This window comes from Accipiter gentilis, chromosome 2, assembly GCF_929443795.1.
Source record: "Accipiter gentilis chromosome 2, bAccGen1.1, whole genome shotgun sequence".
Taxonomy (NCBI): Eukaryota; Metazoa; Chordata; class Aves; order Accipitriformes; family Accipitridae; genus Astur; species Astur gentilis.
Genome location: NC_064881.1, coordinates 49354513 through 49370287, shown reverse-complemented (window position 1 = coordinate 49370287; position 15775 = coordinate 49354513). Strand labels below are relative to the sequence as shown.

Sequence of the window (15775 nt, the reverse complement as noted above, 5' to 3'; positions counted from 1 at the left end):
TCACACAGGGCTAAATGGTTAGAAGATGCAAGGCACAACAGGAGAAAACCAAACTTTATGTCTAGATGAAATTCTAGGAAGGATAGAGGTGGTCAGAATATGTCTTCTCAGACAGAAATTTGGCCAGAACATGGGGATTAGCATGCCTCCTTATTTGCATGAAAACTTGCACCAGAATTTTAATAGGCATATTCAGGGTCTCATTAGATCAGCACTCTTGAAGCATGCTGAGATATTGGTCTACTATTGACAGAGAGAGAGAGAGATTGACTACAGGATCCATAGAATCACTGTGAAGTTAGCCCCATCTGTTTTTTGTTTGTATTTGTCTGCACTGTTTGTATCCGTCTGCACTGTTTGTATCCAAGCAAAAGGACATGCAGTCTTTAATAATTCACTGTCTCTGAGACTATTGCCTCACTGTGTCTTCTAGTTTGATCTTCAGCGGATGGTTATATACTGTGATTCTCGGCATGCTGAACTGGAGACCTGCTGTGACATTCCCTCTGGACCAGTAAGCTTCTTTTTGTCATTTATTCATTTTCACATGAACGCTCTTTGTTGAAATCTATTACATAAATCAGGGAATATATGGCAGTGTGGGATTATCTTTTCTTTAATGATGGTGAATGAAACCTAACTATATAATTGGTAATGTAGCAGTGCCAGAAGAGGACCATTGCAGAGGGATGAGTATGAGAAATTTGAAGTTTCCAAGTTGCTCTTTCCTTGTCAAACTGTCAGGGGAAACAAAACCCTGACGTGATGATGGAACAACAGAAATGCAGCATGAAATATTCAACATTTCCCACTGGTTTTATTTGGGAAGAGCTAAACTGGTGCCAGTTGCTGCTTAGTTTCCTGTGCTCAACTCTCATAAGAAACTTCCACCCTCCTCTCACTCTTCTCCCCCTCGACCTTGGCTAAAGACGTTCATTGTTCATTTTGACACATCTTTCCCTACTGCTTGAATGAATGGCTTTTGTGGGATTTTGTTCCTCACTAGGACTCATTTAGCTGTGCATTAGTCAGTAATGCCTATGCAGTTTCTCTAAAGTGGGTGGAAGAGGAAGCTTCCTAGCATCGAAGGCTTTGTCATGACTTTGGGTGTTTGGGTGTAGTGCCAGGTCACAGTCCTGACGGAATCACCTCCCCTGGAAGTGAGGCCCACTGTTGGCAACGAGCAAGTTGGCCACCTCAAGACTGTCAACTGCTCCTGTCCTGCTGGACAAAAGGTGAGTGTTGAGATGAGCGTGTTTCATTTAAGGCATGCTGGGTAGGTTTGGAAATCGGGGTATGACACAGTGCAAGTGAGTTATAAGAAGGGCTGTATTTGTTTGTGAAGTACTTTAAGACCTAGAGGTGGAAAGCACATCACAGAAAGAGCCAGGCATGTGTTATTCACAGGTGGGATGTCTGTAGAGGTAATGGCAGTCTTCCCAGGTGTTTTCGCTTTACCTGATTCAGTGATTTTGGTCATGCTGGTAGTCCTGGTAACAGCCTTGAAAAGAAAGTGGTTATTCTTACCCAGGCTAGTTATGTGCAGCCTTCTTCAAGTAAAAAAGAAGAGATTCTAGAGGTAAGTATAGCCACACTGAAAAAAATCTCATAGCTTTGAAAGCAGTGTGCTTGCTTATATTGGCTGTGACTGGGACCTCTGAGAAGTGAGCTTCATTGTCATTGCTCTTGAGGGTGTGTCTGTTTTAGTCTGTTCTCCACTAAAGCCCGAAAACATTTTTGTTGTCCTCAGTTGTTGTAGGATTGGGCCCCTTTCTTTGTTATATAATGAAAAGATCAGTCTGACTAATCGTGGGATTTTTTTTGTCTTAGGGGGAGAGAGGGCCAATTGGCCCTGAAGGTCCTAAAGGTCAAAAGGTCAGTAATACGTGCTAGTTCATTTGTTTAATAAAAACAACACCAACAAAAACCAGTTTCAGAGTAAGTTGAGGAGTTGAAGGTTTTGAGAAATAAGTCAGTTTGGCATATGACTGAGTTCAGATCGTTTTGGATGAGGCTGGGACTGCAGGAGACTCTGGCCACCTTTGTTCTAGGTTTGCATTTGAGCTTCTCTGTTGCTGCTCTATGTCGTTCTTGGAGTAATTGTGTTCCCACATCTTTTCCTGTAGCTTCTAAACTGTGTTTTTTGCAAGTTAGTGTTATTCACTAGGTCATGCACAGCTTTCATGGTAAGTCACCTGGAGAACCACGTGCTGCTTCTATACTGTGCCTTGCTCAGCAATACTAGATATCCATAGGTTAGGTAGCAGCCTCCTAGTCACACTCTACAAAATTTCCTGAGACTAGGGTAAAGGATTAGCCACAATCTGTTATCCTTAGCAAGACTGTCTGAATCATGATGTTAAATATAGGCCATGTTCCTCAGTACTCTTTTTCCTAGATAACAGGGTGGGAGAGTTGTTGTGATGTCTGCTTCAAGTGCAGCCTCTATATTATCGTGCATATTCTGCAAGCTTCTTCGATATGCATTCAGCATACGTGCATTTTCCTTCTGTGCTTGGTTACAGAGCTGTGAGAGAATTGACTTAAAGGGAGCACTTGTACTGGAAGAAAACAAAGATTCACAACATTGGTGAAGAGGTGAAAGTTGGTGGTATTGGTGGTTTGCAGTTTCACCGTCTGTGTGATTAAAAAGATGTTTGGGAACAATTTGTATTCAAAACTATTTCCATCTAACTCACCTCCACAAATTCAGTCACTGAACTTATACCTGTTTGGTGAAAAAACAAAGTGCACCCCACCAAAAGTTAGTTATTATGAAACGCTGTGAGAGGAGAAAGGAGAAATCTCTGGGTCCTGGAAGGTCAGACATCCTCAGCAATGTGTTGTGGTTTTTTGGCAAGGCTTGGTCTGCTGTCTTCAGGGAGAAGTTTTGGATGATGAGGAGATGTGTTTTGGAGTATGTTTTCTGCTGGCATGAACAAACATGGTTGCATTAATGCCTGACTGAAACTGCAGAAAACGTTTCCTTATTCTTCCACATGTATATAAATAGTAGCTTTCTATTTTAATCTGTGACAGCTTAAATAATGATGGGCTGTTTTGAAGAATGGCAGAGCCATGAGTGTTGTGAGGAGGTTGCAGAAGGATGATGATGATAATAATAAAAGCACCCTGCAGCAACATCCCGTTGTCTTTCACTGCTTTGACAAGGTCTTTGCAGTGGTGAGGGTGTCCGTACTGTGTAACATGGCACTCTGCTCGGATGCAGGAGATACTAGTCGAATACAAAATAGTGTATATCCAAGCACAGCATCAGCAGGTTTTCTGAAACAGATCCCAAAACGGGTGTCCCACTTGGGCAGGTGGGTTGGTGAATTGCTCTACAGATGCGTGTGACTTTCCCCTGGCTGTAGTGGTCTGAGACTTGTATACAGCCAAGGCAGGACTATGTCACAGTCTCAGGGAGCTGGGGATGATGCCATTTAAATCCAGGCTCTGACAACAATTTGGTACAAATGTGATGATTTGAGACAAATGGCTTAGCTTCTCTATCTGCTAAATAAGGCAAGTAATAGATTTTGCTCCTGACTTGCAAAGATGTTGTGATTAAATAACATATACCAACCTTGACAGAAGTTCTTGCATCACTATTGCCAAAGACCAGCTTGTCACAGTCCCTGCTCTATGTGCAGGAACTAATATTGCTCTCCTCCTCTCTCTCTCTGCAGCATTACTGAGCTACTCAGGCTAAAATACTGGCTATAGGGAAGAAAGTCAATGCTGTTTGCAACTTCCCAATATTACCGCCTGGTACTTTATTAAGGAAAGACTGAGACCTCACAATAATATGAGTGGCTTCTGCATTATGGGGTTATAAGTGTCCATAAAATGTTTTAGGATCATTCAGCTTGGCTCCTCATTTCTAACGTGGAAGGGTTGTGTTTTAAAGCTTTGTTGTTATATAATGAGGAGGGCTGTAAAGCTTTTTTAAGGTAATGAATATCAAAGATTTCCATTTGTAACCTGAATCCAGGAGCTGGGGCTTCAAGAAACACTAAAAAAAAAAATATCATAGGATCTCTACTATACTCTTAGGTTTGATTAAAATAGGCTAACAAGCGAGTACAGCATAAGAAAAGGCCAAGCATTAACTGACTAACCAGAGAGGTGGGGATAAACAAATGAATAAGGAACGAAATTATCAGGAAAAGGTGAAAACAGAGTGACATCAGGACCTAGTCAAAATCATAATTATCTCTATAGACATCATCACTACTGAGCATCTGTAATGTGGGACAAATTGCAAAGCTGAAATCTACCCCTAAATAACTGCCCAAGCAATATTTAGACAGGTAACTGCAGGTACTTGAGCATTATCCAAAAATATTTTACAGGCTGATAGTAAGAAATGCCCTGTGAGAGACTATTTGGATGTATAAGAACCCAGCAAAGCAGCTGGTTCAGCTGTATCAGAAAAACAGCACAGCTGGTGGGAGTCACCTGAGAAATTAATCCCACCAGGGCGTACTAACAGGGAGAGAGAGGTCAGAGTTAAAAAAACAGAACACCCCCCCTTTGCCCCAAAACAGGGATCTTTAGAGAGGTTGACAAACGCAGGAGGACTGTAAGGCTCCTTTTCTAAGCTAAGACAGTTTTGGGGCTTGGTTTTGTTTTGTTTTCCCTAGACCAGTAGTAGCTGGTGGCTTTTTCACTCTTTATCCAAAGAAGGAATAATGGCTATGTGGTTCTTTCTCTTTTCTTTAAGAAAAGGTCAGTTTGAGGGTCTGTTAAGTCAAGTGAATGCAGGTGGTGTCTATCTGAGTTGAAGATGGAGAGACTGGTGTTCAGGCTCTGCTATCCTGAGCTCCCATAGCATATCCCTTCTTTTAGGGGAGGAGGTTTGGGCAGGCTTTTCTTACGGTACCATCTGACTAGTGGAAATGTTCGAAGTGTATAACCAGTGTGGGAAGATAATGAGTTTCTGTTCCTCTCTAATTTAAGTCTTCAAAGGCAGGGCAAAACAGGAGTGCTTGCAGTTATTAGAAAAAGTGAAAAAATCCCTCAGAGATGAACACCTCTGTCTCAGTCACCCATGCTGCCAAACTGAGGGTAATGCATGGAGACACAGTGTACATGTTTTGGAAGGAGATATAGTAAAGGATGGTATTGGGGAAGAGTGAGACAGGAAATAGCTTTGGAAGAATTGGCTAACATGCCTGAAGCTGGGTTCTATTGATAAATTTTAGATGCTAACGACAGCCCAGTCTAATTTATTTTTCTTCTGTACTTGCTCTGCATGCTGTGTTGTTGCCAGCCAGCCAGCCTGGCTGGTTGGGGTGCTGGGCTGATGGTCAACAGGCTTCTGCTCAACTCCACAGCTGCTATTGATCCCAATTTAGACAAAATCACATCTCTGTGAGATCTGTTTTTGTCCACATCATAGAAATGACATTGCTACCTGCCTTTGGGAAGTTTGTGAAGTCCAGTGTATTAGACGTGATCTAGTGGGATGTATTTTTTTCCTCCAAATTGGAAAGGTGTTTTGGTATACTTTAAGTGTCTTAAAAGAGGCGGTTGCATATTTTTATGAATTTTGCCACAGCCTACTTGAATTGACTGTGATATTGGTTTTGCATATATGCTACTTGCTCTGTGAGGTTTCTTTCTTTTGGCCAAAAAATGACAGTGGTTAAAGAAATAAACTTTCATATTTCCTGTGTTTTCAAAAGCGTATCTTCACTGGGGGAAAAGAAAGTGTGATGCTGACAGATGTTTTAGTGTCTGGTGCAGCTAAGCCCAGCTTTTTTGGGCATAGGTCAAGACAAACTGAATAGAGCCAGAAGATTAAATGCTATTGTGGCCCATGTGGGGAGATTTGGGGAGTGCAGGGGTCACTGGACTTGTTGCTGCTGTGGGGCTCCTGCTCCAGGACTTCTTCAGCTTGATGCTGTGTCTACACTGAAGTCCAAAGTGCTTCAACTCCCTCAGAGCAAAGGATTATGGGAGGTACAAATAGGTGAGGATGTTGTATTTTCTAGTGATGGATGGGGAGCTCAGCACAGCATATTTCTGGTATGTACCTTCTGGGTGAGAATCAGGCAGGAGCTAGGTAGAAGTGTGTGGGAAGAGCCCTCTGCTCTCCAGCAGCTCCTGGTGCTAGAGGAATTGAAGGAACTGGGGGCAACACTGCACGTATAGCCTTAAACTAGTCTTAGAAATGGGTATATCCTCAAGTGGTCCTTCTTCCAGCTTTGTGACTGCAGAGCAGTATGCGAAAATGATTTGCAGGTATTTTTTCTGCGCTTGCTGTTTTTGGTACCGCTTTTAGTTCTGTGTCTGATGAATATTTATGGAATGATGCATCTTCTTTCATCCTTTACCCCTTTCACCCCTGTTCCTTTTAGGAGACAAGTGAAGAAAAAGTTTTGCTTGGTTTTTGATTGACCATTTTTCTCTTTTCCTCCCTATGTATTTGCTGCTTCAGTTTTCATTCCTCTACGCATTATAATCTGTATGTTTTCAACTGTCTTTTTTCTGTGTTCCTTTCCCTCTCTTCTCTTGGAGCAAGCAGGGAGAGTGACTCTGTGTGTGTTGCACACTGCTGTGAGGAAAGGGAGGAGTTAGCTGATCATGAAAATTAGCATGAATGAAAACAACGGGGTTTGACATTTTTAAAAAAATAGCTCTAAAATCTTGACAATATTTACAGATTTATTTTTTTCATATTTTAGGTGTGCACCCTCTAGGTCTTATGCAATCGACCTTTCCTAGCTTAACAGAGAATAAGAACTTTTGAAATACCTCACAAGAGAGAGCCCTCTGCCTTGCCAGTGCACTCTGAATGCTTCTAGCAGTGTTTTCTTATGAAAAATAGAATATAAAATCAATCTGAGAACTTGGACATTGAAGTCAGTATAAATGCAATGAGGTACACCCGGTCCTTATGGCGGGAGCTGAAATCTTGGCTGTAGAGACTGGTCAGACCAGAAGTGTCCACAATCTCAGTCAAACCCTTGTTGCATTGCTTCCCAAAAATCAAAGCAATGGAAAGCTGACCATGAAATACAAACACTAATGTGGTACACTTCACCAATGGGTCCACAGGAAGTTGTAAGAGGAAATCTCATCTATTGTTTCTATGCCTGTCAAGAAAGGAATGAATTAACTCTGTGATATTAACACCCTTTCTTTTTCAAGGGAGAAAGTGGCAGCCAAGGGCTTCCTGGACTCAGAGGAGAAAAAGGCGAGTCGGTAAGTAAGAGATACCAGAATGATTTTATGTAAGGAGATGGGAATGCAAGTAGTTGTTTTCTCCTTTATGGTGAGAACTTGCTCAGAATGTCAACATGCCCTGTTGAATATGTTCCCTCTGCTGGGCCTTAATCCCAGGGGGAAGCTGATCTTTCTGGCACCCACTGTCATTTCTTGGAGGGGGGAAATGGATGGGTTCATCCCCGAATACAGCTGATAACTGACTTTGTATTGGCCTTCTAATTAAAATATGTAACTTGGGTGTACTCAATTGTATCACAGCTGCACATCTAACGGGGACAGTATGAGACAACTGCACAAAGATGATGCAAATCTCTCTCAACTCTTTTACATTCAGATGACCAAGATACAGCTTTCCCCAGCTGCAATTAATGCAAATGCCAGACTGAGTTTTTAGGCAAGAAAATCTTTAACCCTATGTAAAATTCGTTCTAATAAGGGTTGTTGGCATCTTTGATTTTGGAAATGTAATATCAGACTCTGCCCTGAATAGAAAATAAGATGTTTTCCTGGCTGTGGTAGGAGAGCTGGGGATAGGTTTTCTATTTTAATTTGTCACTGAATTATTATCAAGGATTTATGCCCAAAGAAAATTACTTTCCCTATAGTAGCTGTTCTGTGACTTGTGTGTCCAGATATATATAGATGATATATATGGATAGTTAGGTATATCTCAGATATATAACAAGGAAAACATGAAATATTTATTTATACTGGTGTTTGACATCCTTGCTGTCAAATGTACCTTTTCCCATCTTCTTTTATTTCTAGGGCAGAGCCTATGGCAGAGGAGAGAAAGGAGAAAAGGTAAGATCTAATCCTTCATTGGACTAATTAAATGAGAGTCGCTTGCTGTTGCCTTCTGTAGCTCAGAGGTTGCTTTTGGAGTGCACAGGATTCAAGAGATGTGATCAGTTGGATCGTTGTGGGGAACTTTTATATTGTGTTATGACTCCTTCTGCAGAAAAGCTTCTGAGTGTTCATTGCCTTTCCCCTTTGTGTTCTTTAAGTTTCCTTTTGTGCATTGGCCATGTAAAATGCTATCAAATTGAAATCATAATCTTTGCTTTGTGTAAGCAGCAGTGAGTTCATGGAGGATAATGCAGTAAAGCAACTGGCTGGAAGGATGAAAAACAAAGGAAAAGTATAATTTTGAGTTTATTCAATTTTCAACAGGATTAAATTTGGGTCATGAGGAGGCTGCCACACTGTTTCTTTTCATTGGATATTTTAATTAATAACCTGAAGGACAAAAGCCGGAGTATTTTCTTACTGCAAATATTAGGTAGGACAGAGTATTAAGACTTGGACGCTAAAATTGAGGATACAAAATAACCACTCAAAATTGCTAGGTTATCTGTCTTGGAAAATACATTCGGGGTGATCAACAATGTGAAACAAGTAGTATGACTGGACTAATTTGTATTAAAGAAGATGTTGGTTTCCAGGCAATTCTGGCTGCAGGCTTCCCAGTCCCCACAACAAAATGAGGCTGCAGACCTAGCCTGCAGAGGAGAAGTAGTTCTTTCTCTCTGTAGCTCCATATCACACCTGGTTGTGAGTGTTTTCCTTACCACCAAAATGAAATTTCAAGTTGTGTGGAACAATAGAAGAAGATTGACAGGAGGGTCTATGAGATAGATGGGTGTATTAAGGAAGAAGTCATGGTTCATACTGAAAATGAGATTAAGAATCTGTGGAGCTCTTTTCCAGGGGGTCCGTGGCTACTGTATTGCTCAGGGAATTTAAAATAATATTGGATTGTGGTCTGAAAGGAAGAATGCCGCACTAGCGAGAACATGGCATTTATGGCCATTGCATCTTCTCATTTGTTCTTTCTATGATTATGATATATTGATTGTATATAGCGGTAATGCATCATGTGAAATTACAATCTAAATGAGGGTTGCTCATGGCAGGAAATATTATCGAGCCAGGCTAGAGACGTGGGGGCTATAAAGCACACATTTCTGCATCCATCTTCCTGCAGTCCTCCCACTGACAGCCACTATTTAGCCTTTGAGACTCAGGATTCAGCCTTTGGAAACCAGCTCATGTTTGGCAGGTGGTGAGAGTCAGCAGTCTGATGGGAAACATGATGTTTACAATCTAAGTTGTGCTGCAGTTGAAGCAAGTTCTTGTTTTCTTATGTTTTGATCTCTGCAGAAAACTGTCAGAAAACATTACTCCATCTGTATTATTGTCATACCTAGAAAAATAGGTCTGCAAGTCTGGATTTGAGGGGAAAAATAAAAAGACCCCTCAGTATGTGCAGAGCTTCTTTGATTGGAATAGCTGAACAACATTGACTGGCCCAAACGAATGTGTAGGCACAGAGATCCCTGAGTTTATGGCCAGCTTGTTTTGTTTATCTGGTACTCCTGCCAGCTGAGGCAGCTTGTCCTCATCTGTGGAAGAAGCTTATTTGGTACCTGTTGTGTTTGTGCCCCATGTCTGCCCAATGGCTGAGTGTCAGTACTGTTGCTGATGGAGAGCAAAAATATATCAGCTGTACATTGCTGGCTTGATTAAAAAGGGATCTTGGGGATATAGAATCATAGAGTATCTCATGCTGGAAGGGGCCCGTAACGATCATTGAGTCCAACTCCCTGCTCCTCACAGGACTACCTAAAACTCAATCATATGACTAAAAGCGTCATTCAGACACACCTTGAACTCTGAGGCTTGGTGTCATGACAACTTCCTTGGGGAGCCTGTTCCAGTGACTGTCCACCCTCTCAATGAAGAACCTTTTCCTAATGTCCAATCTGAACTTTCCCTGATGCAGCTTCATTCCATTTCCTTGTGCCCTTTGCTGGTCGCCAGAGAGAGGAGATCAGCACCTGCCCTCCTGCTGCCCCCCTTGGGGAAGTTGCAGACTGATGAGGTCACTCCTCTGCCTTCTCCAAGCTGAACAAACCCAGTGACCTCACCCACTCCTCCTAAGTCTTGCCCTTGAGGCCTTTCACCATCTTGGTCGCCCTCCTCTGGACACTCTCTAATAGTTTGATGTCCTTATATTGAGGTGCCCAGAACTGCACACAGTACTTGAGGTGGGGCCGCACCAGTGCCGTGTAGAGTGGGACAGTCACCTCCCTGGACTGGCAGGCTATGCTGGGCTTGATGCACCCCAGGGCACGGTTGGCCCTTTTGGCTGCCAGGGCACACTGTTGACTCACATTCAACTTGCCATCAACCCAAACCCCCAGATCTCTTTTTGTGGGGCTGCTCTCCAGCCTCTTGTCCCCCAGTTTGTATGTATAACCAGGATTACCCTGTCCTAGGTGGAGAATCCAGCACTTGTTCTTGTTAAATTTCATATGCTTGGTGATTGCCCAGCTCTCTAGTCTATCCAGATCTCTCTGTAAGGCCTCTCTACCCTTGAGGGAGTCCACAGCTCCTCCTAGTTTAGTATCATCAGCTAACTTATTTAATGTACATTTGATTCCTGCATCCAGATCATTTTTAAAAACATTAAAGACCACTGGCCCTAAAATTGAGCCCTGAGGAACCCCACTGGTGACTGGCTGCCAGCCTGATGTAACCCCATTTACTATTATGAACCGTCAGGCAATTGTTCACCCAACGTATTATGGACTTGTCTAGCTGTGTGCTGGACATGTTGTCCAGCAGGATACTGTGAGAGACACTATCAAAAGCTTTACTAAAATCCAAAACCAACCACATCTACTGGCTTCCCTTGGCCAACTAGAGGGGTGACCTTGTCATAAAAGGAAATTGAGTTGGTTAAGCAGGACTTTCACCTCCTGAACCCATGTTGGCTGTGACCAGTGACTGCGCTGTCTCTCAAGTGTTTTTCAGAAACTCCCAGAATAACCTTCTCCAGAACTTCACCAGGCACTGAAGTGAGACTGACAGGCCTGTAATTACCAGGGACTTCCTTCTTACGCTTCTTGAAAACTGGGACAACATTTCCCACCTTCCAGTTTGGCTGGGACCTCCCCAGACTCCCAAGACCTTGCTGCCAGGCCGTGCCCTGTTTGCCCACCCTGTTTGCAGCACTCCTAGTCACCAGAGCTCCCCAGGGGATTCTTTTTCTGGGTCTGGGGGGGGACTTGGCCGCCATTGCTCCTGGCCCCGCCCCGTTCTCCTCAGCCACTGTGGCGGGAGCTGCCGGCTCCTGGCGGGTCTCCCCGCTCCCCTCAGGTTTCCCTGCTTGAGGAAACCCCGCCGTGCCCCGAGCGTGTCGGCACCGGAGCTGCTTGTCTCGGCGGTGTGTTTGTGCGTGTAATTTTTCACAAATGCAAAAAGATCGTCTTCGGGGTCAGCCTTCAGGTGCAATGGTGAGCCTTCGGCGGCAGAAAGGGGTAGGGCTGTGGGGGGGGGGGGGATCAACCACGCAGGTGGTGTGCGTACGACAGATCACTATTGCATGTAGGGGTGGAGTACCGTGTCTGTTTTTTGGCTTCAGAAGGAGAGAGAAGTAGACAGAGCCATGGGATGCAAGTGCCTGTGATGCTAGTTTGCATCTATACTCCTGAAAAAAGGAGAGAGCCTGTGAAATGAAACCCTTCCCAGAGAGAACACCTGGAATGAGAGGATTCATGTGGCTCCTTTCTGTTTGCCTGCAGCGCTGCAGTGGCTTGCATGAGCATGAATTCTTGTTTTTCACTCTGGCTGTGACAGCTTTATGTTTCCTATTTTATGGGTATGGGCCAGCACTGGGAAACTGGATCAGAGATGCTGGACTTCAAACAGCTGCGGTCTGTGCAATCGTTGCTGTGCATGTGCTCTGGATTCCTTTATAAGGACAAGGTTCACATCCTAAGTGTTGATAGAATAAAGTTGTCTCACCTTTGAAAAGACTAGGATGGTAAGATTAAAGTCAGCCCCTTATTATAGTATTGCTCTCCAGCTGTGCTAGTGCCAAACACCTGCCAAATCGTGCTGTTGCCAAGTATTGTGTGTAGGGCAATTATGTGAGGTCTGAGGCATTTGTTAGAGGGCAAATCCTGTGCTTTTCCAGGAGGACAGCAGAGGCACTGGCCTTCCTTCTTCAGGCCATTGCCTCAGTTATATCACTAAGTTACAGCCAAAATGATGCTTGTATTAGAATACATAACATGCCAAGCACATCATTAGCGGTAAACCAAAAGATAATAGCAGCTGTGACTAAAAACCTAATTCATGTCGACGTGAGGTCTTCTGTGACTTTTAAAACTGGGAAATTCACTGTGATGGCTCAAGCAACAGCCCAGTGTGTTCTGCCAGGCCTAAATATCTCAGGCTGGTAGAGAATGCTTTTTATGCACAGAAACATGCATGTGCAAAACAAATAACTGTGCATAGATATAGAAAAAGAAAATGCATCTACAGGTGCTCATGTAAACTTCTCTAAAGTGGATTTCCTGGTTAATTGTGATTCAGCTGCCACTGCTCTGTATTGGATCTTAAATTTCCACTGTTGACTGTCATCTTTCAGCCCTTGGAGTGCTTAATCCCTATGGCGTTAGATGTAGTCTGTCATATTTCTCCTCATAAATCTGTGTCCCTTTACCGTGTGTTCATTCACTAGTTTTGCACACACTTATGTTATTGAACTGATTATTATACATGGGCAAATATCCAATTCTGTAACATGGTGTCCTGGTTTTGGCTGGGATCACCGTGAAAGGCAATGTCTTGGCTTTATTCTGTAGGTTATTCAAATGAATATTTGCTAGACCAGATGGCCTGGTCTGCAAAGGTTATAACTCAAATCTTCAAACCTCTGTTGATCCAAGAGGAGTAGGTGCAGGAGAGGAGTGAGGGGAAAAAGGGATAGCTGTAGAGCATTTTTGAGGATGATTCAAGCAAGATGGGGTTTCATTGACTTTTGATGAAAGTCAGGGAAATCATGTTTGACAAGTGAGGTTCTGTAGAGTATGAGGCCTGAATTCCTGGGGCACAGCCATCCACATCTTGAGCCAGCCTGCCCTTCTAATGCCTCCATACAAAGTTTAACTTGGAGGCTTTCAAAAACTTATGCCCTTTTCTTGCAAAGTACGGAGTATTATGCAATGGTGCTGTGCCACCTTTCTAGCATCCTAAAGGCCAGTGGTAGTGAGAAGGCTCTGCAGGTGGGAAGGTGCTTGGAAAAGTGATGACTTTGGAGGGAATAAGATGAAAATCTGTCAAACTTTGAGTGGTATGGAGATATCAGTAGGAAATTATTTTTCACTCTTTCTTCTGTTGTAAAAGCTAAGGTGAAACAAATCAAACTAGTTGATGTCAAGTTTAAAATGAACAGAATGAAGTTGCTTTTCATACAGTAGGTATTGGAGCTCCTCTTTGCAGTCTGGTCTGGAGGTTAAAATTTTGGGTGTTTAGAAAAGTGCTTCTGAGTTAATTGGGGAGAGACATCTGTAAACATCTAGTCAGTACAAAGATACAAACAGTGTTTCCAAGAGATCTGAGCTTTCCCTCTGTGCTCTATCTGTTTCTCTTCATGCTAATAATCACACATGCAGCAATGAATATGAGAAACAACTTTAGTAGACTAAGTCTACATTCTCCTAACAATGGTGGTCTTTTTTTTTTTTTTCATGGTAATGAGTCGCTCTGATAAAAATGCAGAAGGATTATTATAGGATTTCTAATGAGAATAAAACCTCTGAAGTGGCTTGGCTTATTAGAGATGCAGTGACTGCAAGAACAAGCATAAAAAGAAAAAGCAGGAAGATAGTTAAGGCTCTGGGCGAGGCTGCAGGAGACCCAGGCTTAAAACTTGGCTCTAACAGATTTGCTGACCTTGGGCAAAGCAGCTAGTCTTTGTTCCTGTAAAATGAAGCTAGAGAACCTCTTTCCCTCCAGGCTTTGTGTATCTTGCCTGCTACATCTTTCAAACAAAGGCTTTGCTTCCCCTTCTCTTGCTTGTCTTCCAAATTGGAGTTATTGCCATTTTTAGGGCTTCTGGAAAAGCTGTGGAAATCTACCCTGTTAGATAGAGTCTATCCACACAGAGCCCTGTGCTCTCTGTCTTTACCATGAGGCAGCTGAATATAAGAAAGGTCTGGCCCAAAGGCCATGTCACTTTTTTACCCCAGTGCTGTGCTCTCAGCAGGGCTTACCAAATTAGCATGAGCGAAGTGCCTCTGGGTCAGGGCTGACTAGCATCCAGTAACTTCAGGAACAAGAACATGAGTGTGATTCTGCCTGCAAAAGGTGCCACAGACGTAGCTGGAGTCTGATATTGCATGCTGGTTTGATGGCAAAGGAGAGCTTTTGCCTGGGTATTTTTAAGGGATGTGTTTTGGGACAGGAAGGGCTGTGGGTGTGATTTGGTTGCAGGTAAGGCTCAGGCTGGAAGTGGTATTTTAGACACACAGAGCTATAATAATGTTTGAGAGTGAGGTCCCTGAGTGTCAGGGTGCAGCAAGGACCAGCTGTGCCCCAAGGGAGACGGAGCTGGGAGCAATACCATGACCGGTGGGGCAGGGACCTCACTAGCCAGGGTTTATCCCATACCACCCCAGCAGGAGAGTGGGATGGGTCAGTGATGGTAGCCAGATTCAGCCAAGAGTCCAGATTACCAGACTGGACTGCAGTTGATGAAGCAAGTCTAAGTCCAAGCCAGAAAAGTGATTCTGTAAGTCAGGGTCAGGATTAACAGGGTGCATTGCCAGGCTGCTGCAGTGTAGTTCAAGCAAGGGCCAAAGCTGAGAGCTTAAAACCAGCTTCAGTACAAAGGAGAGGGAAAAAACACCTGAACTTCTAGAAGCAGGATATGCTCTTTGAGCACTTATATGATGTGGAGCCTGAGCTTGCACAAACCAAGAATTAGTCCTTATTCCTGCAACTTCCAAACAAAATAATTATTGCTCCATGAGATGATGTGTGTGTCCTTTTCACTGCTGAAACCTTGAGCCTGGTGCAAGGAAGGTGTTCCAGTGAGGTTACGGGCCTTGTTTGGGCTGCTGTGGTGTTCAGACATTGCCACCAAGTCCCCAAACTCCTAAATGCCACCTAGTTTACCCAGGGCCAGTGAGCTGAAGGGTGACTCCTGGAGCCCAAGGAAGCAGCAGGAGCCTTTGTGCATCAGCATCCAGGTTGGCAGGCAGCGCTCCTTCAGTGAGCACATCTTGACAGTAACAAGATGGGAAAACATCTCCAAGTTTAGCGATACTATTAAGTTTGAAATTTGAAAACAAAACAAAATCCCAACTGCCCAGTAATTGGTGCTCCTTGGAGACAGTGGCTGTGGAAACATAGCTTCCTCAGGGTTTCGTTCATAGCACTCGGGTGGTCTTACTTTATCGCGCAATAAAAAATAATGTGAGCGTAGCTCAAACTGACCTGGTAATGAAAAGTGAAAGTGCAATATCTGCACGGGTATTTTTTAGTTTGTTTGTTTGGGTTTTTTTGCGCTTGGAATCATCTCTCTCGGGAACCATTCTTAACTACTGACTTCATCTGGTTAAGGTCACTCAGCACTTAACCTCTCAGTCCAGCATTTAAACATCTGTAAAATAACACCTCATCTACTTTATAAGGCTGTCATGCAGCTCACTGGAGTAATTTTATCTGTGATTTCTTTTCTGAA

The 15775-nt window shown here is 43.4% G+C and overlaps 1 protein-coding gene across 6 annotated transcripts in view; it reads left to right on the top strand.

Moving 5' to 3' along the window:
• Positions 1-15775, top strand: part of COL22A1 (collagen type XXII alpha 1 chain) — a 263481-nt gene that overhangs the window by 127345 nt on the left and 120361 nt on the right. For 5 of the 6 annotated variants that reach the window (XM_049819464.1, XM_049819493.1, XM_049819453.1 and 2 more), the window contains 5 exons: positions 434-514; positions 1122-1235; positions 1831-1875; positions 7159-7212; positions 8005-8040. In XM_049819464.1, the coding sequence (XP_049675421.1) occupies positions 434-514; positions 1122-1235; positions 1831-1875; positions 7159-7212; positions 8005-8040 (330 nt within the window). The remainder of the gene's footprint in view (positions 1-433; positions 515-1121; positions 1236-1830; positions 1876-7158; positions 7213-8004; positions 8041-15775) is intronic. The other variant, XM_049819483.1, reaches the window with a different exon arrangement.